Here is a 27,226-nt window from a genome sequence, read left to right on the forward strand (position 1 = left end):
GGAGGGTGACCTCTAGTAGCTAATGAAAGTTTTATCGCAGTTGTGCCTAGGATAACCCCTCTATTATGTACATATTGAGAGATGAGTGTGATGTATATACAATAGAATGTCATTGTTTGGCCTATTTGGTGACTCGCACCACACAGGCCCGATAAAGTCATGTGGTGTCCCTTCCCTGACTTCAGGTTTTTTGTACCTTTTGTAGATTATTAGCTTTCCAATGTTGTATTACTTGTCCCACTTATTTCCAAAAGCCGTTGCAACGAATGCAATATCACAGAAACAGTAAGGAAAGCGAGTGAAAAGTAAAAACAATATTGTGTTCAACACACTGGGAGACATTGAAATTTAGCCAGGAGGTAGAAAAGCTATCAAATTCTCCATTTTTTAACAAAGTGTCAAATTCTGTGTTTTTCAGCCGTAACGCAGTTAGCCAGTATCTTGTTTTCTTGGCCCAAGCATCTGTGGCTCAATCAGGTTACGTGGTGATTGGTCACGTCTTTACCCTTTACTACTGTGCCAGGGACGTTGGACAGTGTGTGGGGGTTTCTGTGTCAATTACCACTCAGAGCACATGAAGGGTTGAGTATGAAAGTGTCCATCCAAGGCTAGGTATATCATGTGATTGGGAAGTTAAGGTTAAAGGTATAGATGCCATGCTGAAGAGAGCCACCAACAAGGAAGAGTACTTTAACCTGTTGAGGATGGGCTGATTTTGCTACAACACACATTTCCCACAGACACCTGCCCGAGTATTCTCGGGACTCGTCTTCAACGGGTTAAGAACAGGCATAAGGTTGCTGACTTTGCGAAGGTAAATGTTGGAAAGTGTTAAGGAGTGTACAAGATCATTGGAATTTGAGAATATGTGAAGAACTAGCACAACATCTCATTGGCATTTAAAAAGAGCCAGTGGGGTTATGTGACTGAGACCCACTGTCTCAGTCACATAATTATTGTTATTACTCTTTTCCTATGCCATGAATCATCATTCGTTTTCACACCCATTCAGTAGTAGCCTCTTTGTGTGGCATAGCTCAGGACATACTACAGATTTTTATGCTTGCTCTTTTTTTTTCCTCCAAGATTGATGAAGTGGCATCTGAGTCACATAAAGTCATCAGAAAAAAAAATAATAATAATTATACGTATAGATTTTTTGTGTGTTTAAAAAAAAGAGGGGGAAGCAACAAGCATCATGCAAGTTCATACCACAGTCCTCAGTGTACCTTGACACAACCAAACCTCAATTCAGCGGTGAACAAACTTCACCAAAGCCTCTCTCCCTTTCCTCGGCCAAAAATAGAAAGAGTTGGTGTCTACAATCCAGAAATTGTTATGTGGATATTGTGAGGAGAAAATATCAGATGCATGCTAGTCAGGCAGCTGCAACAAAAAAGGCCTCATCATTGTTTTCTTTTGTTTGTCTGTGTGTGTTTTTTTTTTTTTTTTTTTTTTTTTGTGCCCTAATAGTTGATAGTGATTACTACTGTAATTTTTGTTGTGTGTTTTTTTTTTTGGACAGATGTCACTGGTGTTGCAACATTCTCAACAGCCAGGGTATCATGTGCAACGTACATGTTTAATAGTTTTCTTTTGGAATTCATAAAACAGATATTTTCATTTCTGTGCTGGAAGATCACATACCTCACCTTTTAATTCATCAGTATTTACCAGAAAAAAAATAATAAAGCCAGAATTGTGAACTCATGACAAATCAACAGATGACTATAGTAGTTTAATTTGATCATTTGCATTTCAGACATATTTTTCAACATCATATTCAGGTTGTTTTTGTTTATTGTTTTGGGGAGTTTTGTTTATTTGTTTTTAAGGGGGAGGGGGATGGTGGCATTATTGTTTTTTGACCAGTAGTAATTCTGTTTGTTACCATTGGCAGAGCATACAGCATAATTGTTCTACATAGAAAGAACTTCTTGAACAGCCAATAACCTTTCAATCACTATACTGTGGTATGTTGACAAAAATAACATACAGATGTTAATGAGGGATTGTTTTTTGTATTAATTGAAGAGATAAACATATTTTCACATTTAAGTTTTGATAAAAGAGGTCACTTGAAGTCAGACATTTTTGGCCTCATGAACCAGCATTATCAATTCTCTTTTCAAGATCAGAGGAACGAGTTTGAAATGTATCTGTACTCTCCTAATGAGTACTACTCTCTGTTGCTGGGTTATGTTGTTGTATTTTCCTTCACTGCAAAAGTTTGTAAATGAGTGGTATGTCATTCAAGTATGTGGAAAGCATTCAGTTTTACCTCATTCGAGAGTTAGATGTGTGTCAATTTGTACGATATTTGATGTAGAGGTCATGATTTGTGGAGTTCGGGGAGATTTGTGTGTATATTTTGTCATGTAGCATTTGCTTGAACAGGTCTTTTACATTTGGATGTCTAATTCTTTTGTCACTTGCATGTTGTGAATATGGTCCCAGCGAAGGACATTTCAATTTGATGAATATTAAGGGCAATGCTGTGGTCAACAGTTGGCAAATGAAAATCACAGTTCGCCCTTCCAGTAGCTCACATTCCAAGAGATCACTATCCATACATCATTACATCTACAGATACTTGGTGTGGTCTAGAAGACCCTGTTCAAACAAGGTTTATGGTTTCAGAGGTGTTCTCTTTTTCCCATGAGCTGCACCCCATCATGAGTATAAGAAGCAATATACATCAGTAAGAGCATGAATGAGAATTACCCACACAGCTACCTTGGGAACAGTCTAACATGCTTGAGGCTATAGTCAAGGGTGTTTGGAGTGCTTCGAAGGTACAAAGTGTGGGTAATTATACTAATGCCTGAACATAATGATATGTATTATCTGCTTTGTGAAATGATGAAGTAGATCCTTGTCATTGTTAAAATCACCTTCATGAGGGAGTAAATGAAATAATGACATCTCCCCTGGTCACCATCTTGTGAAAGTGCTAATGGCAGGTTATTATACTTTTATACTAATGACCGGTCATAAGCAAAACTACGTGCCAAACAAAACAAATGCCTGGTCACGTGTACAATCTCAATGAGTTGATTTGGATCTGCTCCATCCTTTTGAAGCAATCAGCACCACTCTTGTGCAGGTCACGGCATGGGACTGCCGAGTGCCACGACCCTGTCTGTCACAGTGCATTCACAGCAATAAAGCAACCAGGTATTCCCTTCCTGACCATCTGAATAAGTTATAATATCCTTTCAGCATTCCCTCAGCAGTTGAAAGACCCAGCATACCCAAACATGTTTGTGCTGGAGCTCAGAATATCCACTCTACCCCCTCCTCCCCCCCCCCCATATCAAATGAAAACAAAATGAAACAATGACAAAGGAAATTAACTAAACCCTCATTACACAAGATACTTAACTGTGTACAAAAGCTCCAGTGTACAGGATGTAATTGTTTACGAGATTGCATTGTCCCCTTTTTTCTTTCTTTCTCGCATATATTTTGTTCTTTATTCTTATCACCATTATATTGTTCTGTTAGCAGTGGAAGTGTCTGTTTCCATTGGGAGGGGACATGAACTTCCTCTTCTTCTTTTTTTCTGACAATCACTTTTCCCATGTTTGCTGTGTGTGCCAGTTCAGTGCACTTCTCAGAAAGACCAAAGAAGAATGCCTGATTCTGCCAGAGGTTCTCTTACAAGATGAAAGATCGCCCCATCACGTCCAGACAAACGAATATAACAGTCTCAGATTATTTTTTTGTCTGCTGGGTTGCATGTGACACTTTAAGGTATATCCATGATATTACTTTGGAATCTCCCTCAATGTGATGTGTGAATGTTGGCAGCCTGGAGCTGTGTGCTGTCTAGGAGGGAATGCAGAGGTGTCTTAAATGTTTGACCAGTATTTGGGGCCCGTGATGTATTTAACCTTAGCCAACCTTGCAATAGATAAGTAGATGTATAAATAGATTGATAAATGGATTAGATTGCTGAATAAGAATATCAAGTGTAAAATACAAGTTGAGTGTTGTAGACTTTTTTTTTCACAAAACTCGTAGAGGTTAGGCGTATCTCATCAGTGTATGTGAACACATCATAAAGTTGTTGATTGAAACTGATGGATCAAGCTGAGAGTGTCAAATTGAATAAGCTGCCATGTCATCAAAATTTCAGTTGCAATACAAGAAGTCCCCATTAGGTTTGCATGGGTGGGTCAATTGTTTTATTAAAACTGATTGGGATGAAAGACAGATGGAAGGGACTTGGCATTAGTCTGATTATACAAGTCAGTGCATTCTAGTAGTGAATGCTTGGGAGGTGAAGTACATGTTCTTAAAGGTACCTTTAGTCAGAAAATGCTGATGATAAATGTATTGTTTGGTTGGGTTGCTTTATGTTTGTTTTCTCCCACCATGCTCACACTTTTTTCTTTTCTTTCTTTTTCTTTTTTTTTTTTTTTTTTGGTTTGTTGTTGTTTATGTTCGAATAGGTGAAATTATGCTTTGGTTTTATTTGCTCTTTTCTTGCTTTGAGAAATTGTTGTGCAGCCTGCAAGTAGAACTCGCATTCACAGAACATGATTTTGTTTGGAGCACTTTTGATCCCTCCACAACATGCGTTATTTTGAATGTCGCCAATGCGATCTCCAAGTGGATGTGAACACATTGAAAATATGAAGCAAAATATAAGTGTTGTTTTTCTCTTTCGTTTTTTTTTTTTTTTTTTTTTTTTTTGGTACTGCTGGACAGCAATGTGATAAAATCATTTACACACACTTAATACAGCTGCAACCTGCTCACCACCCGCACTATTAAAGTCTGTTGAGTACAACCTGTTCCATTACTGGCTATGCATAACTGGCTATGGGTAAATTGTCTAGCACCATTAAATTCTGAATTGATTATGTACCTGTGCTACATTTGGTTCACTCTTTGAATATGCAGAAAAAAAGAAAAAAAAAAAAGTTGTTTTCATGTCAGTTAAGTTATAGCCAGTTTGAGTGAGTTCATTCTTGTGTGATTTGTAGAACAAGATGTCAACATCTTTGTAACCACATCGTCACTTCTCCAGTACTGGCCAGAAATCTGCACATTCTTTGCAACATCTTGGAGTTAATTGATGAGCAAATGCATGTTATAACATTCGACCGAGTGTAGTCGTCCATCATACGTACATGCAGACATAGGGCCATGAGTTTAGCTTTAGTCATGAAAATCCTTATCAGTTATCCATGACATGGGGATTTTACTGTAGGTTCCTCCCTTATTAACCCAATGAGGGCATACTGATTTTGCTATAACATGCATTTCCCATAGACACCTGCCCAAGTATTCTCGGGACTTGTCAATGGGTTAAAGTCTGGAATGTGTTCTATCATTCCCTGCAAGCCTACGAATGCAAGTGTAGGCCTTTGTGTACATGAATTGAACGTGATTGGTACTGTTATGTATGTTTCTGTTTTGATCCCATCATCTAAACTTTTTTTTTTTTTTTTGCGCCACACACGGCATAGTGTCATAGTTGGCATACAGTGAGAATGTTGAATAAAGCAATCTTTCTTTTTTATATATGCCATTGAAGCCATGACTCATTTATTTTGTGTACACCTTTGTGCTAGAGCACCATGGCGGGTGTCGGCCCAGTGCTCCGAAAGTTGTTGATCTTGAAGAATGTTTTTGTTGCTTGACATTTCCGCTTCTTATGCCAGAACCATCTTACCATTCGCTTAGAACTGAGCATTTTAGTTTGCAGTCATCTTGGGCTACATAATGACTTCCAGGTGGAGATCCCAACCTTCCTAATTGTAGATACTTTATAGTAATTAGTCAGTTTCAGCTGAAGAAAGCTTGTAGATGGGGGGGGGGGGGGGGGGGTCCTTTTTGTCTCGCTTCCACACTGTCTATCCAACTTTTTTACCACATTTGAAATTATTATCACATGTAATCTTCAATCGGAGTGCACCAAATTAACACTCGCAAAATGGGAATATTGATCGCGAGAAAATCATTCTAACACAGTCGAATGTACAGAAAAACAGTTTTATCATAGACTAGGCAGTATGCACGTTTTCTGCAAATTAAAGCCAACATTGATCTTGGGTTTTACGCATCTCCCCCCCCCCCCCCCCCTCTCTCTCTCTCTCTCTACATTATGCCGAGGAGAGGGAAAAGCTTGAGAATCTACAAATGTAAGATAGCGAAAAATGGGGTGATAAATCGCTTCTAAATCTGTGTAAGTGTACGTCTCCCAACTTGGTGCTATTTATGTGATTGTTAAATGTACACAACTGGCACTTAAACGTGTCCGTATATTTTAGAACAATTCGGTAGCCAAGGTAAACGGACGGGATGCCCTATCTTATGCCTCTTATTATTCTGCCAATAAATCCTCCTCAAACCGATAAGAGGGGAAGGCTATGCACTGAGATCCCCAATTTAAGAGCTCGGATCGGCGGGAGAATGATTGAGTTAAACTCCATTTTTATCTCTTCTGATTGGAAACGTTTGTTTTGTAAGCATCGTAAAGACGTTTATCTCGGTTTATTAAGTGTCTCAGATTTCTTTTGAAATCGTTTCGCACTTATACGTTCATACGTGTATGTAGCCCCTTGCTGCAATAGGATCTACATAGCTAAGGGTGTTGGGAAAGACAACCACGTAATTTACACACATTGAGGCTCTCACAAAGACTCAGCAATAAATCAACTCCCTTCATGAATCCACGACTGTCTACAGCTTGCTCTATTCTTGCACGGGATAAAGAGTTGAAACAGGTTAGCTGAGTTTGTCATACGTCTCTAGATAAATTTTGCACTTTTCTTACCATATGAATATGAATATTATAATACTATATGAATATCAATATCTTAATTATCTGGTATATTCTGTCAATATAGGAGGGAAGAGTAAGGAGATGGCGACGAAAACAGATCTCACATCTTTTCGTTTCTATTCCACCTACACACACCATCCAAACCCTTCCCCCACAATATTTTCTTTGTTTTTTTGCTTGTTTGTTTGATTGCTGGTAATAATAAAATACAAAGATATCATGCTACCGACAAGGTGTCAGTGGCACTTGAAATGTCAGCAGACATCCTTATATATAACATACATTGATTATCAGTGATCGAACAACTCCCACGGGTAGCCATACTCGACTTTGCCTGGCCCTGAAATTGGCAGCATTACACGACCTCGGTCCTCAACATAATATTCGAGCACCCCACCCTCCCTTATGTACTTCCCCCACTACATAGTTATCCCCTCCTTCACCAGTTGATATACTGTATTCACCAGTCGATATCTTCACCAGTTAGAATATCGTCACTGAGACGGCTAACGCCGCTTTGAGCCTGCGCGTTTCATCAGTTTCGTTACAGCTGCAGCGTGGCGACCTGGTAAGAGAAACGGCGTTGCAGTCACAGGACTACACAGTAACATCATATCGAAGGTAAGGCGTGGAATTAGTTATCTTTGTCGAGTTATTTTCTTCGGTTTCATTACAGTTGTCCATCCAACCATATTAGACCTACAATTGTATTTTCTCAGATGGTTAGCAGAAAACGCTGATGAACTTGCAAGCGCTTTCTAGCAAACCTCAGCCATGCGAAGCTTGAAAGTCGCTTGCGTTATTTTACTTTGAGCTCCAGCGGGAAACAGTAACTATAAGGTAAGTGAAAATTAGTATTATCTACACTGATTTTAAAACACTTTCCTTTTTGATGTTTTTGCTTTTAGAGTTGTAGTTACCCTCCATTTAAAACAAAAAAGAAAAGTTTAGTTACGCATGAGTTTTCTAGTGATTTACTGTCTGCGATATAATGATAAACGGATTCATGTCTCTGTGTAAGTCCATAGGTTTGCACATTAATCTCCTTTACTAAAAGAAGCCTACCAACTTTGCATCTACTGACACGTACAGCGTCAGAGGGAAAAGCAGACCAAACACACAGAGAGATTATATAAATTGAAAACTTCACATTTTCTATATATTTTAGTGTCTGCACGTCAGTGCGCTTGTATTTCAGAATACGATATCATTAACCCCTCGATTACGGGAACCTGATGTACCCTGATTTTCCCGTGAGGGAATCATTTATCTAGGAGCGAACTGTTAACTACAGAAACAAAAACGAAAAAAAAAGTCCCAGTGTATCAGATAGGAGTATAGCTATAAAATGCAAAACGTTCTTTTTATTTTAAGATCGCGTAACAACCGGTACATTATTCAAGGATATTAATCAACTTGCGTCCTTGTAGCATAAACGTTCATAAAATTATACACTACGAATGCATTGAAATGTAGCAGAAGATAAGTGGATATTTGATATCAATATCTGAATAGTCACTATCATTTTATAAAGACAATGACAGGACAAGCATGGTGTGACATTCTCCATGAAAAGACATGCAGAACGTTCATTTTGTTTTAAGATCACGTAAAAACCAGTATTCAAGGATAACCAGCTGGTGCCCTGCAGCCTACGAACGTTCATAAAATTATGAGCCAGAATTGTGAATTAGTGAAATAGTAGTGAATTAGCAGGTGTATTTGCTGCCAATTTCTAAATCATCAAAATCCTTTTAAAAAAAAAGAAAGAGAAAAATATAATGCCGTGACATCTTCCGATGAAAAGACATAGGCCTTTTTTTTTTTTTTGCGCATGACACGCATACAGAGTCACAGGGGTTAGTTTTCCAATGGGCCTGAAGTTACATCTTCTCGGTTGTGTTTTGGTTTGTAAAATATTTTTCTGAATTATACTTCTGGCAGAGATCCCATATCCGTATTCGAAATTTGAAAACATGTCATTAAAATCAAAATATGATTGCGTTTTTGTTGTTTCCTTTCTGTTCTGTCCGTCGTTGGCTGACTCGTGGTATCAATATATGGATATAATTCTAAGTAAGGATTGCCTTTTTGTGACAAGTGCTTATCACTTTTTTTTTTGCAGGGAATATAGCTCCAAAACCCGTGACTCTCTACAGTGCTGCTACAATAAGATTAATATCACTAACTTCTCGATTACGGGAAACTGATGTACATGCATTTACCTTGAGGGTATCATTATCTACAAGCCACCGCAATACATAAAAAAGAAATGAAAGAAACTCATCCCAGTTATCATATAGAATTAAAGCGACAAAAAGCAGAACGTTCATTTTGTCTTAAGATCATATAAAAACCGGTATTCAAGGATAACCATGCAGCTGGCATCCTTGCAGCCTGGACGTTCATGAAATTATGAGCCAGAATTGCAATGCAGTATCGTATTAGTAGGTGTATTTGATGCCAATGTTTGAATAATCAAAATCCTAGAAAAACAGACAGGACAATTACATGGCGTGACATCTTCCATGTAAATATGATAAAAAGCCCTGCACATTGTCGATTGTGACGCAAAAAGAGTCACGGGGTTGATTTTCCACTGAGAATGAAAATATGCTTTTTTTGGACCGTTATTGTTTGCTGAATATTTTGTGGAATTAGATAACTTCTGGCAGAGGTCCCATATCTATGTTCGAAGTTTGGAAACATATCACTAAATAGTGTATAGTTTTGAGTTTCTGAATTGAAATTTTTGTTGAATCTTTTTTTTTTTTTTGTCTCAAATTGGCTGTCTCCGTTTTTCACCAATGAGGGGTGTGAATACAGAACAGTTTCTTTAAAAACAAGTAAGTAGTCTTGATACAAATCAGTGATATGATCTGGTTGTAACTATGCGAATGGATGCACGTCACGTGCGTGACACCCACGAATCAAATAGCCCACGAGCCATACAGCCCACGAGCTGGACACTAGTGAGTGAACAAGGCCCACGAGATCAAAATCAACTAACATACGCCTAGGAGCTACACTGTCCACGGGCTAGACACGGAGCAAATAAGGCCCATGAACTTGACATTAGGCGAAAAAAGGCCCATACGAACTCGACATTAGGCTACATCTCAAGTCTTAAGCACCTATAGCGTCGAACTCGTGGGCCCTTTTGCCGTGTGTTGAGTTCATGGGCCTTGTAGTGTCTAGCTCATGTATGGGCCTGTTTTACTTTTAGTGTCCAGCTCTTGGGCCTTTTTCTTGGTGTCTATAGTTTCTATACTGTATGATTCATGGACCTTTTTTTTGTTGTTGTTGCAATGTCTGGTTTGTGGGTCGTATGACTCGTGGGTGTCTAGTGTCGCTCGTGGGATGACCTCACAAGACTTCCTTTAAGCTGTTCACAAGGCGTCACTAAAATGTCCTTAAAGATAAAGTGCATCTTTTGCTTTGAAGAATTGCAGTCTGGTCATAACAAAGCTTTCACTTTTAGGAGGAACAGGTTGCAATTGCTAAATCATCAGCCCCCCTCCATCCCCCCTCCCCAAGAAACTATGATCCCAGCGAGTTTTTGTGTAGACGCCAATGTGTGAGTGTTGTGATATAATGACATCATCATCACCTCGTACAATTTGCACATGTGCGTATGGTTATTATAAGAAAATACTCTGTATGTGGCATTTTGAAACGCAATCACATTCTTGTATTATTTCTGGTTTTAATTTAATTTAATTTAACTTTAACCATCCTCATTTGTCTGACTTCACTCTTATCATCAAAGTCAATTTTAGTTGAATGTATAATTTACTTTGATTAAAATCCCCTATTTTGAGGAGCAGCTTATACCTGCACACCACATATTATTGATTGTTGTTGTTTTTTATGTTTGATATACGTACATTTCATTCATATAATGCTAAAGTTTGATATCTATTTCATGAACAAATCGTTATTGTAATTGGGTAATAATTTTGTATCATTAATTTTACAGAAAACTAATAAAATGACATGAAGTGAAAATGAAATGAAATTAGTTAGCTGTCACATAACATATAAAGTTAAAGATCTCTTCTTTCAGAAGTCGATCCTTGCAGCCTTAACCTAAAATGTTTATCTTTCGTTGGTTTTATGATGCAAAGTCGCTTTGGTCCATAGTCTTTGGTGGCGAATAATCTCTTCTCAGGTCCCACGTCTTCGATGCCAATGAAGCTCAACGCAAATAGTTCAAAACCAACCGTCATGGCAGCACCAGCAGGGCCGTACTAAACAACACAATAATGTAACTGCGTTACTTACTCAAAAAGGGCAACCGATTAAGTCATCGTCTGAAACATCGAGATAATTAGGAGCTGTGGTTCATTTGCCTCATTTGATGACTCACTGTGTGTTTCTGCCGAAAACAAGGAAGAACGTTCAACATGACGTCATAACATTGCTTTCCTCACGTGTCTTTTGCAATTTTTTTCTTTGCTGAGCCTGAGTGAAGATAATGTATAAGATGATTGTACATTCTTTCTTCACAAAAACATTTAGTTCAATTCTTCTTTATCTGTTGAATAAAGAGTCTTTATCGAAACACACACCCCCACCCCCAATCAAAAAAGAAAGAAAGAATGTAAATAGATTAATAATCTAGTTGGATTGTTACGTCTTAAGACTCCTTTCTGGTTCATTAGTTTGTTATAATTTATTAAATTCTATTTTGTTGTTTTTTGGGGGGAGGTTTTCTAAACTTGATATGTTGGTACAGATCGAGCGATGTGGATCATCTATTAAGACAACAGTTCAGTGTTGCTATATTCACCTCCTAGAATACCAAAGTACAAGCGTTCTTGTCGATAACAATATGCACATAACAACATTTGCACGATGAATATAAGAAAACTCTCATTTTTTTTCTTTGCACACAAGCTAAGTTTGTACCAGATGATACGGCAATATCGCTTATTATGTTTCAGGTGTTAGCCCACTTTGTACTTCGTGTTATGATACTTAAGAAAAAGAAATGTTATTATTTCACTAAAGAAACATATAAAAATGAACGACTCTATCAAAGTTCATTGCCATAATACAATGTCAACTAACAGACGTTACAAACTGGTCGTAAAGATGACTGCTAATAAACCAATAAAAAGAATGATAATGTTCATAACGATTATGCTTTCTTGAACGTGATTTATTTAACATGGGCTTTCAAGGCCGTTATATTCATTCTCTTGCTTAGTTCTGCATACAAGTTAAACTGTTTGCTAAGAAAACATCTCTTCATATATCTCTTCACAATGCATCTTAAACTGGCGTCCCGTATCGCTGCCATCTTGCCTTGTGGTCTAGCAGATAGCATTTGAAAGCAAACAATTCAATGATATCCAGCCCATATCTATCTCATGTCCCTATATAGTTTGATTGGTGGAAAGGTGAAGGCCCTGCATGTACCAATTGGGATGCATGTTTGATTTCATCATTAGTGTTATCATCAGTGTTATCATTTTCTTGTTAACCAATCAACTCCAAAACAACGGCATTTTTGTCGTTTTCGTGCTGTATCTTTTTATTGTATATTTCCAAGATACATTGTTTGTGTTTCAACAGAAATAGTTAAAAATAATGTCTCTAATTTGGTAATTTTATCATGGTTATAATCTGTGAAGATGATAATAATGATAAGAATGGTATAACGACAACGCGATGGTGATAATGATGCTGACGATGATAATAATAAATTGTATCATCATCTCCATATCATATTTGACGTCATTCTTTTATTACAGCATTTTTTAATTATTACCATTGTTATTAAAGGGGATGGCTAGTAACTGATCAGTGGGAATCAGTGGGAATGCTGGAGGATGATTGTTCCAATTCTTGTGGGATTCATTTAAGAGTACATCATATATCTATTGTTGTGTGAAAATTATTTGCTTCAGAACGGTCTCATATTCAAGTGATATGCAGTTTAATGCCCTGTCACTGTTATATACAGGCATGCTAACCCGGAAACATTAAACTGCACATTACTCGAATATGAGACAATTTTGAAGCAAATAATTTTCACAAAACAATAGGTATATAGTGTACTCTTAAAATGAATCCCACAAGTATTGGAACAATCATCCCCCAGCATTCCCACTGATTCTCACTGATCAGTTACTAGCCATCGCCTTTAAATCATTATGAAGATGTTGATTATTATTTCCATATTCATTACCCTCATCATAATTATAGTTATCATTATCAAGTAGTAGGCCTAACAGTTGGACGAGAGATAAAAGAAGAGCAGTGGGGCCCATAGATGATGATGATGATGATGATGATGATGATGATGATTCGGGATAAAGATGAAGAGGACAAAAGCGAATATTTCTGCTGAAATGAACTTAGCCATCATTCCCACTATAACTAAAGTCGCGGAGACTCGTTAACAGCGCAGTACCCCCTCCCCCCCCCCCCCATGTCATCCTATTATGTATGTGTATATGTCCTACTGCCTGCATTTGCCGATTGCTTAGTGACAGCGAGCTGTAGTATGAAGGTATACTAACCCATTTACCATTTTGCATGTATGTGGATCATTCAGATAGCATCTATCTTATTACATGCGCTTTACAAGAACAGCGTAGGCCTATAGTGACTGTAATAGAAAGGAAAAAAATAACAATAATAAGTCCGCATGCAGCACATTTTCTTTTTCACAGTTGTACTGTATATAGATGGAGATAGAGAAACGTGCCGTCCTTCATCTGTGATCTACAGCTTTTGTGTTTCTCATGTCTTTTGAGTTTATCATAACAACGAGGAGTGTCGCAATAATTCATGTTTTCATTGGGCACCTGATGATAGCGACGGCGCGGATCGCTGTATTAACAGGGCTAAAGAAGACAATTACGATGTACGTATTTTCTCTATGATAGTTGCAACAGTAAAATGGCGGAAGGATTACTTGACAAATCACATTAGACGAAATGGTTACAAGGTTCAGTGAGGCAACAAAAATGTAGACCAACAACTACATTATTTCATGACAAGCGTATCAACATGGACTCATTGTTGTACGCACTATGTGTGCAGTGCGATTATTCTGCGGTCCTTCTAAAACTGGTCCGACTTTGTTTAATCGGGCTATCAAAGTGCCCGATTTTCACTTTGCTCTTTGTGTAAAGAAGTCTGCGGATTTGATTTAATTCGGAATTAAACAGAAGGAAAGAAGATAAAAAGACGATCAGGAAGTTTCGCGAGTGACGAGCATGAGAACCGACGACCCCTATCTAGAAAAAGCGTTTCGATGAGGAACGGTTTTAGTCACGATAGGGTATACTGATTAGCAAGATGTGCATTTTTGGTGGATTTTATTCGTGTAGGACTTATTTATGTTGTATATGGGGTGGGTTTTTTTTTCAATGTGAGAAGTGAAGAAATTCTGCTGAACATAGCAATCAAGTAATCGATGGACTTGATGAAGTGAACCCAGTAATATCACACAATCAAACGTACCAGAGAGAATTTTGGTGGTATTTCTAAGGAATGTTCGGCTGTTTCCATTATGGTGAAAAGTGATATCAATCATAGCACGTATTGCAAATGAAGTAAGGTGATAACATCATCTCACAAGTATACCACTGGGATGTATCTTCATAATTTCACCAAATCTTTTTTGTTTTTCTTTTGAGGGATTAAAAAGAGAAGAACTCCTGTCTTTCGATGTAAATTATTCCATACCTGCATACGCCTAACACTTTGGCGTCAAAGACCCCTAGGTTACATACACCTGCAATGTGAGTTCGGTGCAGTCACTGTATCGCAAGTAATGCAAATGTTCTCCTTCAATACGTCTTCAATACGTTCGCATTATCTGCTCTCAGTTGGAATTCTGCAATATCTAATCCACCATAACTTTTACGATTTGATGCCCATTATTGATCTCCGCCACTACATGCGGGGAGATAGGCGGTCAAACCATGCAGGGAGGTGAGCCAGCTAGTAGCTCCGTAAAGGTGGTCAAACTATACAGTCCCTAACCATCGGCTCACACAAACCTACGGTGTACTCTCTACCATTGTGGACCGAGTTTTCAGGTTGAACTTTGGCACAGCTTCTCTTTTTGTTCCCTTCTTTTTCAGTTTTGTTGTGTCAGCCATGTATGTGTCGGTCCGAACCCTTTGTCCATACCTCCACTCATTTTGTGACATAGGCTGCAGGTATGCCTCCACAGGAGGTTGTGGTGCTGTATAATATGCGATGTGACGTGTGCCTTTCATTGGAAAATCAATGCAAGGCAAGGATCGGATATTGGGACCTGCTAAGGTAAACAGAGGTGTTTCATGATGAGGGAACTAAAGCGAACACTTGAATAGCACAAAAGAAATCCGAGTATCATTGACCGAGAAGGAGAGAGGTACAATCGAGCCTCTGGTGCCTGTCGGGTTGGCTGCAACCACGAAGGTATTATTGCTGAAACCGAGCGCCGATCGGATTTGGAGTGTCGAATATTATTCCAGGCATGTGGTTCTTCGACAAACGGTTTACCTTTACCAGCGATAAGAGCTACATGGGAGAGAGAGAAAAAAACAACAAAAAACAGTTGTGTCTACAAAGAAATTAGGATATCCCTCTCTCCGGTGCTTAGCAACGCAGGTTTTTATTTTCCAGGAGCATTCCGTTGAGATGTGCCTTCTTCTGCTGGAATATTGAAATTCTGCGTCGTCGCTGTGTCTGCGTGGTTATCGCATGTGGATTAGCGATATTTGCACGTATGTATTGATTAGCAGGTTGCCGCTAGGATACAAGATGCTGATGGCTGCGCGGATCTCCTCGATCCTTCGTATCTTCGTGTTGTCCTCGGGTCTCGATCGTATTTGATCCACAACTGATGCGATACGAAGGCGAGGATGTCAGGGGTAGTAGCGGGAGAGGACGGGTCCTCCAGCGGGCTCCGATTCCTGGTCCCGAAACGTCTCCAAGTAGCCGACCGGAACCAAGGGGTGTACCTTCTGGCCGTGCGCCATGGAAATGGTATGCTGATACTACATACTTCATCTTATTCCCCCCCCCCCCAACAAAATAAAAGGGATATCTTCAGAATCATCAGATAATCTTATTGCCCCGTCAACAAGCCCGAAATTAAGCGGTTATTTTAATTGGTACTATAGTTGATATAATTATATGGCATTTAAAAGAATATATAGGTGCTGAATGGTTATCCGTAGTTTGTCAAGGATGCATGGACAAACCAGGAAGTTTACCCAGTCAAAAAAAAATATACGAGATGTATATGTAATATAAACAAGTATAAAAGCTATGTACAACCCACAAACAAACAAAGATGCATTCAAAAAATAACGCACATTCAGAACATACAGACAGACACACACACACACGCACACAGAGATGAAAGTGAATCCGAATTGAAAGCCATGACAACGAAACGTCACTGTGTCTTTTAGACCACTCTTTTTTAATGAACAGAGAGATACCAGTCGTGTGTCGAGTCATAACATTTATTAAAGGCTACATCTTAATTGGCTGCCATTCATTTCCATTGTATTGCTCTATTATTCTATGAGCATTATGGTTGTAGCATTTTGAGATCAAAAGAGTGAAATGATAAAAGTCGGTATTCCGACTTTCATTCCGAAAGCACCCTTTTTTTTTTCCTTTTTTTTTTTTAGTAGTTGGGTTGGAAAACGCGGTTCGATGATATTTGCTCCTACGGCAATTTGCTCCAATGTGATATCTGCACGGTAAGCCAAACATAAATTTTACCCACAATCATAACCCTAACCCTAATCCTTATCCTCACATGAAACTAAACCTAAAACCCTATCACAGTCCTAACCCTAACCGTAAGTCCTTGGAGAAAATAAGACCAGAGCAACTGTCGCAGGAGCAAATTAATGCTGTGTCACCGTAGGACAACTAGTACGATGATGATCGCATCGATCAGGGCCCTGTTGCATAAAACCCTTACCGCTGGACTTACCGCTCCTTTCTAGCGGTAAGTCTTCAAATTAGCGGTAAATTTTATAATCCTTGATGCTGATTGGCTGTGACGCCTAATTTTGACGGTAGTTACCATTGAAATTCAACGGTAAGTTTTATGCAACGGGCCACTGTAGTGTTGAATCGTATGCCGAACAAGTTGCATGCGATGCACTCTCGCGCGCTATGAATACCGCTATGTCCGGATATGAATCGATAATCGAAGTAATGGAATGTAAAACATCACCACAGTAACCACTATCGAGTAAGCTCTGAGACTGAGTAGCCTACTTTCAGCGAACTTTTTTGGGGGGTTAATTAATACATTTTCGTCACTACCCATCATAATCCTGTGTTCTTCCACAAAGCAGAAATCGACAGTTCTGCATTCACGCGAAAACTATGTTTTCACTCCAACCTCAAAGCTTTACATTGATTAAGCTTCCAGAATAGTTAGGTGGGATTTCTATGTTTATGGATGGGTGATGATATTCGCTTTTGTTTGAGCAACAGCCCAGTTTATAGATGTCTTAATTTGGCTGTTATATTACTTTTTATGCATCTCATGCAAGAAGAGGCCCTTTTATTCTTTTTTTTTGTTTTATTAAGGAATCAAAACACAATACAATCTTCACAGGCAAATAATCAGGCCCTATGAACTTTCTCAGTCAGTCAGTTTGATAATGTTACGCCTCTGACAAAATGCGGCAACAAGTCTTCACTTCGCAATTGTGAAATCCATGCATGTTTTCCGACGAGAAAATAGAAAGTACTGAAGACACAAATCACGAAATTGAAGAAAAAAAAAAGAGAAACAAAAGTATAATCAAACAATGTTTTATCGATCAAAGCAAACCACCCTACCGAAATCAATGTTATAGTGTTGGACGTTTCTGCAGACGCGAGATATTGCTTAGCAATGCCAGCGACAACTTTGACAACGAGGGCGCTATACAAGTATGAACAACTCTGCCACAAGTGAAACAAATGGGGGAAGGAGGGAGGAGGTGCCGGTCACGATCACACAGCATTCTTTTTATGGTAATGTAACAGTAATGTGTCGCATATAGTATGGCAATTCTTCCGTTGGTTTAGTAGTAAATTTTGGGGCTGAGGAGAAACTTTCTATCTACATGGAGTTTTGTAAGCGCCCCGACGGCGTGCGTTATCAAGATTTTAACTGTCTCAAATGAATTGTTCCAATTTGTCAAAGACACGTCACCGGTAGTCATAAAGTATTCCGTCGTTGAGTGTCGAGAGTCACAAAGATATCTGTTGAGTTATTTTCAGAAATAAGCACATATAAATTTTCACCTGTAAAATGTCGATAAGGGTGAAGTGCGTGAAACATTACAAAAGCAAAGGAAGCCATTTTGGTTAATTTCTTTTTCTTTCTTTTTTAATGTCATGTAATATTATTGCATTCAATGTATGTAAAAAGAAGATATCTTAAGACAAAAACGGCACTGAGATATTCCTTACAATCCCTTTATTGTCTTGTCTTGGGTATTTTGTGAAGTGCCCTAAAAAATGCAGGAAGATACCTAGTTGAAGCATGAGAAACTTGTTATCTATATTTACAGGGACATTCCAGACGATTTTCATAATTTCACATCATGTAGTATACATAAATCGTAAATCGTGAATACATAATCCTCACATTATATGTAATGAACAGAAAGATTCTAAATTTTGCACAGTGATAAGAGGGAAGCACATTTTTGTTACTCGTCTTCCGCGCAAAGATACGAAGGTATAAATGAACAGCGCCATCACACGTAGAATAAAAAAATGTTGCTCACTCTTTGAGTTGGGCACAGCGTAGGTCTTGTACTCAAAACTTCAAAATCATTGATGTCCAGAAATGTAGTGGAAGCGCGAATAGTTTTTTATCGCTTGATCGATCCGAAATGTCTCCTTTTAATGGCAACAATATCGCTGTAGCTGCAGAAATATCATCAGCTGTGTTTTTGCTTTTAATTGACTGAACGAGAAGTCACTATAAACACATTTAACAAGTTTAATCAAAGATAGAAAATGAACTACTGGAGCAGGCGAAAAGTATTAACGTCAGAACACACTCGAATCACTTGAGAAGGCAATATACGTCAAATACCTTGTCATAATTACTGTGTCATGTGTCATCTATGCATTGATTTATTTTGGTCATAAATCATTAAAAGGCACAGTTATGTTTCCCTCCATATCTCCGGTATGTGTTTGTGCAATATTTCCTTTTTTTATCAGTACACTTGTCAAACCGATGAACAGTGGGGGGTTTTCGTGTCCCCAGTTGCTGCGTCTAACGTTGGAACTTTTGACTCCCAGAGTAAGCGTTCAAGATAGTGTTGTGAACTCTAAGCTGCCTTCTTAAAGGCATTATTTACCATTTGCAGATGAAACAAAAAACCCAACTTAAATGCTTCAAAATAGTTCTAAAATGTGAGTTAGAAATAGAAACAGCCAAAGTGAAAACATGAATCAGTATAATCAATGTTAAGTATTGTTAAATATACAAAATGTGAACAATGGTTATAATATTTTTCTAGACTAAACCGTCTACAGTAAATGGTATAGTGAGAAGAATTGTGATATCTCGTAATGTTTTAGACTCTATTGGAAAGTCTTTGCGTTGTAGGATGTTTTGTGATACAACTGACCTACAGACATGCATCAAATGTGATATCATTTTTTTTTAATCACTGCTCCCAAAGGTAAGCAGTACCTTTAATCATAGCTGTGAACTCAGTGATGGGTGGTGAAATAAAATGAATGTTTGACGAGTGGAAACGTCATGCTAGCTGGATAGGCAGACGAAAACGTCCTCGAACATAACTAACGCACTTTTTGACAAAATCACCAGATCATGTCCGTGGGCGCATTTCAGCTTTTACATCTCTAATTGCGCGTGTCGAGACAAAATCGAACAACCGATTTTGAAAGCCTTCACTTGCTCCAAGGTCGCCATCTTCCCTTTGTTCCCAAAAGATATTTTCTCATAACACAAACCTCATATTGGGTGCTTTATCTTCGCCACTTCCTTCCTGGATGTATCTCCCCCCCCCCCCCCCCCCGTTTTCTCTCCTTTCGTTCTCTCCCTCTATATCTTTCTCTTCTCTTCTATCTTCTTCTCCAGCATTCTCATCAATGGTTTCTATTCTCTTCTCCTTTATTCCAATTTCTTGCATCTCCCCCCCCCCATTTTACCAGTTAATCTTCTGCGAATATTTCGGTGCCCAATCATCTTTCGTGCCCTGTATCACTTTTTAGTTTTATCCCCACCAAGTGATAAAATGCATAATATCATCTTCTTGTGCATGATTTAACCCCACTATAGCTCCCTTGCTTTAACAAGCAAATACGAATGTAGTTGTTGGAACGACAGTGATATAACATAATCATCACTACACAGTCACACTTATTCATATAAAACATCGATATGTATCAACATGATGTTTTTTTTTTTTTTTTTTTTTATTTCTCTACTGGACAAATAGCACAAGTGTGCTTTACCACATCACTAAAAGGAAATTTTTCTTATGATATAATACAGCGTATAATTATGGAAAATGCACGCCTGCTTCTTCCGACATTGCCCCAATAACATAATAATCAATCTCCCAATGTTTGGGATGAACGGTATGCAAATACTTTAAACGTGTGTTTGTTTATGCGTGCAGGAGAGCACCCGTTCTTGTGCTTGTAGACTTACCATTCTCATTCGATTAAACATACATTTCAATTTTTCTAGTTTTATCGAGCCTCCTTATCCAGACGTTGTGAGAAAAGTACAAAGTTCAGATTTACAGCATTCCGATAGTCCCGCCGTTATCGAGTTCTGTACACAATTTGAAGTGGAGTCAACATGATTTATGCGATCTGTTCCTCCGATTGGTACATTTGGAAAGAAAGAGATAGAAGGAAATGGAGAGAAAGAAGGTGAGAGGGTGAGAAAAAAAGGACTAGGAAAGAGACTAGCGTATGCGATATTAATTAAGCGATATTTCATAGAGCGGGCCAAACATAGGCAAAGTAGCCTTCGACTGAGGTAGCGCCTCATTTGGTTGTATCGGAATATATAAAATAGAGTGAAGTTTCAATCTATATCTTGGTGTTTCTCACACCTCCAGCAGAGTGATTTCCGTTCCATCAGAAACATACTCTCCCCTGATTTTGGATTTGTCGAGTTCGTGCTGTCACACAGGATCATCATGGCGCTTGTCAAGTGAGTTGGTTTGGTGGTAATTAGATTGCGACAAGGCGTTTCGAATGTTGTCCCTCGGACCACTTCTGAAAGCGTTGTAACATTGTCTTCGCTTTACGCTTATGTTCTTGCGTCTTCTTCTGTTTTTTTTCCAACTTCACACCTTGTGGAAGTGTGGACACATTTGGCGTTTATTTCGTCCGTCATGATTGGTACTCAAGCAATTTAATGTCATGATACTTCGATTAATGTATGATTTTAAATTTATGTCATGAGTCTGTAGCCATCCTTTTATTTGCTGTCTGTAGACTTTTTTTGCCACTCTTGACGTATAGTGGAGTTTAGTGCATGTGTGTTTACGAAAAGCCCGCTCAGCAAAAACAAAGGGATACCGCGTATTACGTCACGTGGAGCACGTGGTATTTCAGAGGTTATTGATTAGCGCTCTGCAGTGATTATCTATAAATGCATATACCTACTTGTCAATGGCAATAAACAGCTCGCACTCACGAAATAAAACGGCTCTCTCATCATATGCCTGACATGGGTCTATCGACCAATGAATTTTTCCACGGGTCTAAAGGGGGTTTTGATTACCCCAAAACATATTGTTAACATGTATATTCAGTGAATACATGTACAGAAATTAAAAAAAAATGGAAGAACACGTTAGTGAAGTTTGAAGGTACTCAGACGGTCCATTCAAAATTTATAAATATTACCGGAATTTTGGTTAAATCTATGTTCCGTAAAGGCTATTCCAAAAGGCTACAATTTCATCCTTGGTGGAAGATAATGTAAAGAGAATTGTACATAATTCGTTTTTGTCTTTGTGAAAACAAAATGCAGAATGAAAAATACATATTTTGTATGTTTACGATATGATGCACACTTTCTTGCACATAGCATTTTGTTGTTTGATTGTTTTTTTTTTGTTTGTTTGTTTGTTTGTTGTTTTTGGAATATCAAATAAGCAACTTTGCTGCTAAAGAAGTAAACACTATACGTGAAGTACAGTGAATTATGGTCATGGTTGAAGTAATATTCTTCACTATTCTGTCGCGTTATTTCAAAAGTTTGTTGGGCTTTGTTGTTTGGTTGGTATTTTAAGAGGAACAAAAGAGAATGAATCAAGTGATTTGCTAGAGAATCAGCATAATTATCATGGTTCAAACTCATTGGGGATGGCATTTACCGAATTTCTAGTGCAGAAAACGAAGTGCTTGGTAGCAATAAGCTTGGTACCAATCAAGTAAACACGTAAGATTCTCCAGAAATAAGAGCTTTTCGGAGGTAGCCTGGGTGAAGACAGTTTCTAACAATGATTTCCATGGTCACGTGTACCCACTGAACTTTTCATAATGAGCGAAACTTTGGATGAGTGCATTTCCTACGCCGCACTGAGACTCGAGCGTAGTTCCTTCTTGAACGCTAAATGCGACAAAACACTCAATTTTTCTAATTTGATTGTGTACTTCATTGCTTCGCATTGAATCTCTAAATACTTGCAAACACCATGCAGTCTTGGCCTTTAGCCCTAGCCCACGTCACGTCTACGTCATAATGGCAAACCGCAAGTATGTTTGAATATCAATGTGGCAATGTTTGAAATGGTTGGTTTTCCACTGCAACGAGCAAACGTAGGCGTAATCCCAAAATAGGCACTTTATGCATGGTGCAAGATCCAACCTACAGTATACATAATTAAATCAAGCAGGAGAAAATTTTGCAGATTATGGAAATTCACAGAGATACAAAATAAAAGAAACACCTCAAATACTTGAAATCGTAAATTTCAATGAGCTACATAACCAATAAGTCAGTGAGCTATCATGTTGTAGGCCCTACGAGTGAGTTCCTTGTTGGATGTTTTTTCTTTGATTTGTATTTATGAATCAGTTATCATAAAGGGTAATAAATCTTTGTCTTCATGGCATTTTTTTTTTCACTGCAATCACATGATATGTGAAAGATTTTCACTTATAGTGTCGTAACCGGAAATCTAAAATATTGGATTATAATGATCTAAGAATCGCTGATTTTGATTAGGTAGGTTCAGTTCAGTCTCGTTCATTTTTTTTTCTGCATTTCATTGTCAATACAACATAACCAAAGGTTTAAAATTTTGTATCGTCGACGACACCCTTCGCTATAAATGTTGAGAGTTTATCAAAAATATAATGATCGTAGAAGATATCAATTTGAGCAAGCAAACCTCCCACACAACACCAAAATGACAAGAAACATACCGAGTGATCAGAGTCAATTCAATCTATACTTATGAATTCAGCGACACAGCCATCAACAATATCTTTTGAAATGGGGGCGTTGAATGAATTGCATTGGCATTCACCGAAATTACGTATTTATGAAGATCCCTGGTTGAGATAACACATAGTTTGTCTTGAACGATCATATTCCCCTATAATCTAACATGCATGACCAATTACCAGTTTCCCCACAATAGACCTATCCTTTTCAATGCTCTGTAGCTGCACGATCAATCAAACATGGTTATTTCTACATGAGCAGTAATTGTTCCTGTTTACCCCTGGATAAAAAGAACAAGACTGAAATATATGTTTGCTTGATCGAGGGAATGTGCTTATCGGGAATTGATTCGGACACATTTTCTCAAGATCGACCACACTGGCGTATACGGCAGTGGATCCTGTTACTTTACTTCATTTTTGATATACTTTCATGCAGGACTTTCGGAAAGCTATATAAGCGTGGCTGGGGGTTGTTAACTGATTAAGAATAAGGGAAAGTCCTGCCATGCAAAAACGAATTGGTGTTATCTTAATCTAAATCTGGATGAGAATGAGGATGAAATTAGTTAGCGCACTCACGAGCCTGATATCATCATCACATAAAAACACAGGACAACCACCAAACATTGATACCGGATGTTCCACATAATTATAGTTACGCATCGCTGTGCTGTGTAACTTCACATTTACATTCTAGCATATTCTTGTGATATCATACGCGGTGTATACTCAACAGCGACACACCCGGTCATTCATTTTTTTGTTTCTTCTTTTACTAGGACCAAAGTCTAGCGTGGTCGGCTCTGCACGCCGCCTGATATTTGCCATGCGTCAATCTTCCTCGCGTAAAACCCAGCTATCGAAGTTTTGCGGCTGACATTATACTGTGGTCAATGTTCGAGAGCCAACAGAGCCGAATTTGCGCGATGGCTGTAGGACCTATATGTTTCACTTCGACAAACATTTGTTCCCCTTTTGGTGGGTTCCAAAAGAGTGTTCTACAAGTCTGTACGTTAATAATAAAGGGACTGTACAGTACTGGTTGAGGTGGGGATTCACGTTTTGAACATTCCTAAGTGAGATAATGAGAAACCTCTTATGAAATATGAAAGAACATGTAATTTTAAGAAGGATTCAACGTTTATTTGATGAAAATTGGTTTTCAAATGGCTGAGATATCCAAAAAAGTGATAATTATAAAAGGCGACAGGCCACGCCTTTTATTAGGATCTCTGTGTTCACCTTGTTTTTGGATATCTCGGCCATTTCAAAACCGATTTTTATCAATTAATAAACTTTTGGTACCCCTTAGAATTGCATGCTCTTTGACATCTCATAGAGTGATTTCTGAATATCTCGCAAAACGTTAAAAGCTAGATCCTCACCTCAACCAGAACTGTACACACCCTCTAAAGTAGATATCGCTGTGAAAGAAATTACGAGCTACCAGAAACAAATGCATCCATGTTTAGTCTTCCCGATCATGAACGTTACGTGGGAATGCGTCATAATCCCGTGAAGGTGTAGTCCTATTAAATACAAACAAAGAAACAAACAAATCCAGTTTATTCAACGTTTAATGTTTAAAGAGAGTGTGCAACTCATCAGGGCCGGCGCAGTGTTTTCAAAAGTGTGGGGGCCCACTTCCGGGTTTCATGAGCTAACAAGCAAAAAAAAAAAGGCTCATCTCTTCTCCCCGTCCACTTCCGGGTTTCTTCAGCTGACAAGCAAAAAAAAAAAGGTCCTCAGCTCATCTCTACCCGTCCACTTCCGGGTTTCTTCAGCTGACAGGCAAAAAGAAAAGGTCTTCAGAGAAAAAACATAACCTTACCGCCGCCATACTTCAAGATCCCTATCTATTTCTATTTTAGTGCATGCACTTACGTACTTCCGGGTTAAAAAAAGTGTGGGGGCCCAAAGAGATGACACCTTATGTATTCCTTTGTATGGTGCACAAAAAGTGTGGGGGCCCGAGCCCCCACGGCCCCCACGGCTGCGCCGGCCATGCTCATCGCCGATATACTCAAGGAGAGACACAGCATGACTACTCGCAAAATCTGAAAGCCTTTATACCATTCAAGTTCATTCGACATTAGATTAATAGTTATTCCCCCAAATTAAACCCAAACCAGTGCTAACATCAAAGTTATTGCTCTTTAAGGGGTATTTACCACATTTGATACAGAAAACAATATTCATACAGGAGTATCTACCCATTTATCATACGTATTCAAACACTGGGCGATATATACGAACAGCTCAAGAAATATGCCAGGATACGCTCTGAAAGTTATTAGTCGTCTCCTGAAAACACCAACTTAAAAGAAGTGAGGGAAGCGAAAATGAAAAAAAAAATGCTCTGGCGTTTCCATGTTCCCTTTACTCACGACTTTCATCATAACATCAGTATCATTCATACAGGAGTCTGTAAATGATAAAAACACATGTATTTAGACCAGGGAGGTGGAAATTGATAAACACCTCCCTATTAAGACCAAAGCAAACATAACTTATGTTATTAACTTCTTTCAAGATTGCTCGACAGTGCATTAACTAACTGCTGCATACAACGATTATTATGCTCATATTTTATTTTTCGCGAATAGATCCCAACGGGGTCGTTGTCTTCTCGTTTCGCACTCGGCATTGCTTCATCGATAAAGAACTTGAAACACAACTCAACACAATAACAAATTTACGACAGAATACCTCGAGTGACACTGTCAGAACGATCTCGAATGAATCGAAAATTTGAATAAAATAAAATGAATCGCGTATTTTCTTGATTTCGAGTTCTGAGAAAGTGTATTGGTTGTCCTCCTATCGACTTGGAAACATTAAACATAACCTAAATGGGTGGAGATTATTCTACATCCTCAAAGGTTCAAAGGTGGCTATGAAACTTCTGCAAGAAAGACGTAATAATCTATAAATCTCAGATTTATAATCTAAATCTCAATCCTTGGTAGTGTAAGGTATAGGCCTACTAGAAATACCATCATGATGCACGACTGAAAACGCACTCTCGCTTGCACCTTCAGTCAGAGCGACGCACGTGCACGCCACACCACACATCAGCGTAAATAAGCACAGGCGCACGCACGGCACACTACATCAGCGTCCACCCGATCAGGAACCCACTTTCACTTCTGTTGTTGCCCGAGGGAGGGGCACTTTGAATAAAAAGAGCAAGGAGGTCTTTTTCATTACATTTCTGCAAGAGCTCCTAGCCACGCAGTGGATACCTCTCACTTACTCCTTTTCTCTCTGTTCCATCCATCTCCTTGGAAGGTCTATTTCTCCAGGTCCGACGGCCACCAACCATGGATGCCTCACCGGTTGCCAACGGCGTTCCTCTCACGGAGGACTTCGCCGATGGAAGTAGGACACCGAAATCATCGCTTACGCTCAACAATCCGGCGGCGGTGGTCGACGTCGGCATCGACAATCCGACAGTTGACCTCGAGGAGGACGAGAAAGCCATATCGGTGCACATTGTCAAACCTGAGGACACCGACGCCCTTCCGGTGGTCAACCACGACCTCGTCATGCACAATAACAATATCAAAAAGGACGGGTATGCGATACACGTCGATCCGTCCTCAGCCAAGCTCCTCGACAGGAAGAACAAGAAGGTGGTCGAGGTTGAGCTAGAGGACCGAAATCGTCCCGAGGAGGACGGCATCATCTACAGAAACGAAAAGGACGATGACGACGGACTTCCTGAAAAGGCGGAGGAGGAGGAGGAGGAGGAAAGGGAGACTTGGGGGAGGAAGATTGATTTCCTGCTCTCGGTCATCGGGTTTTCCGTTGACTTAGCGAACGTCTGGAGGTTTCCTTACTTTTGCTACAGAAATGGTGGAGGTAAGATATACGCAAATACTTTTTCATATATATATCGTATATCTATGAATATTATCAATAATTTCATATGAAACGTAAACATAAACTGAATTATATGGATATTTACAAATGTTGTCATGGTCT

The 27,226-nt window shown here is 38.8% G+C and overlaps 1 protein-coding gene across 1 annotated transcript in view; it reads left to right on the forward strand.

The window, feature by feature from the left end:
- The first annotated feature begins 15,653 nt into the window (after positions 1-15,653).
- LOC139732487 (sodium-dependent noradrenaline transporter-like) overlaps positions 15,654-27,226 on the forward strand; it is a 64,073-nt gene continuing 52,500 nt past the window's right edge. Inside the window, exons 1-3 of the mRNA XM_071643350.1 lie at positions 15,654-15,796; positions 20,857-20,987; positions 26,531-27,103. Of these exons, the coding sequence (XP_071499451.1) occupies positions 15,654-15,796; positions 20,857-20,987; positions 26,531-27,103 (847 nt within the window). The remainder of the gene's footprint in view (positions 15,797-20,856; positions 20,988-26,530; positions 27,104-27,226) is intronic.

The sequence above is a fragment of the Diadema antillarum genome, unplaced genomic scaffold (genome assembly GCF_040938485.1).
Source record: "Diadema antillarum isolate AM-2024a unplaced genomic scaffold, OU_Dant_1.0 seq00000425_RagTag, whole genome shotgun sequence".
Classification (NCBI taxonomy): Eukaryota; Metazoa; Echinodermata; class Echinoidea; order Diadematoida; family Diadematidae; genus Diadema; species Diadema antillarum.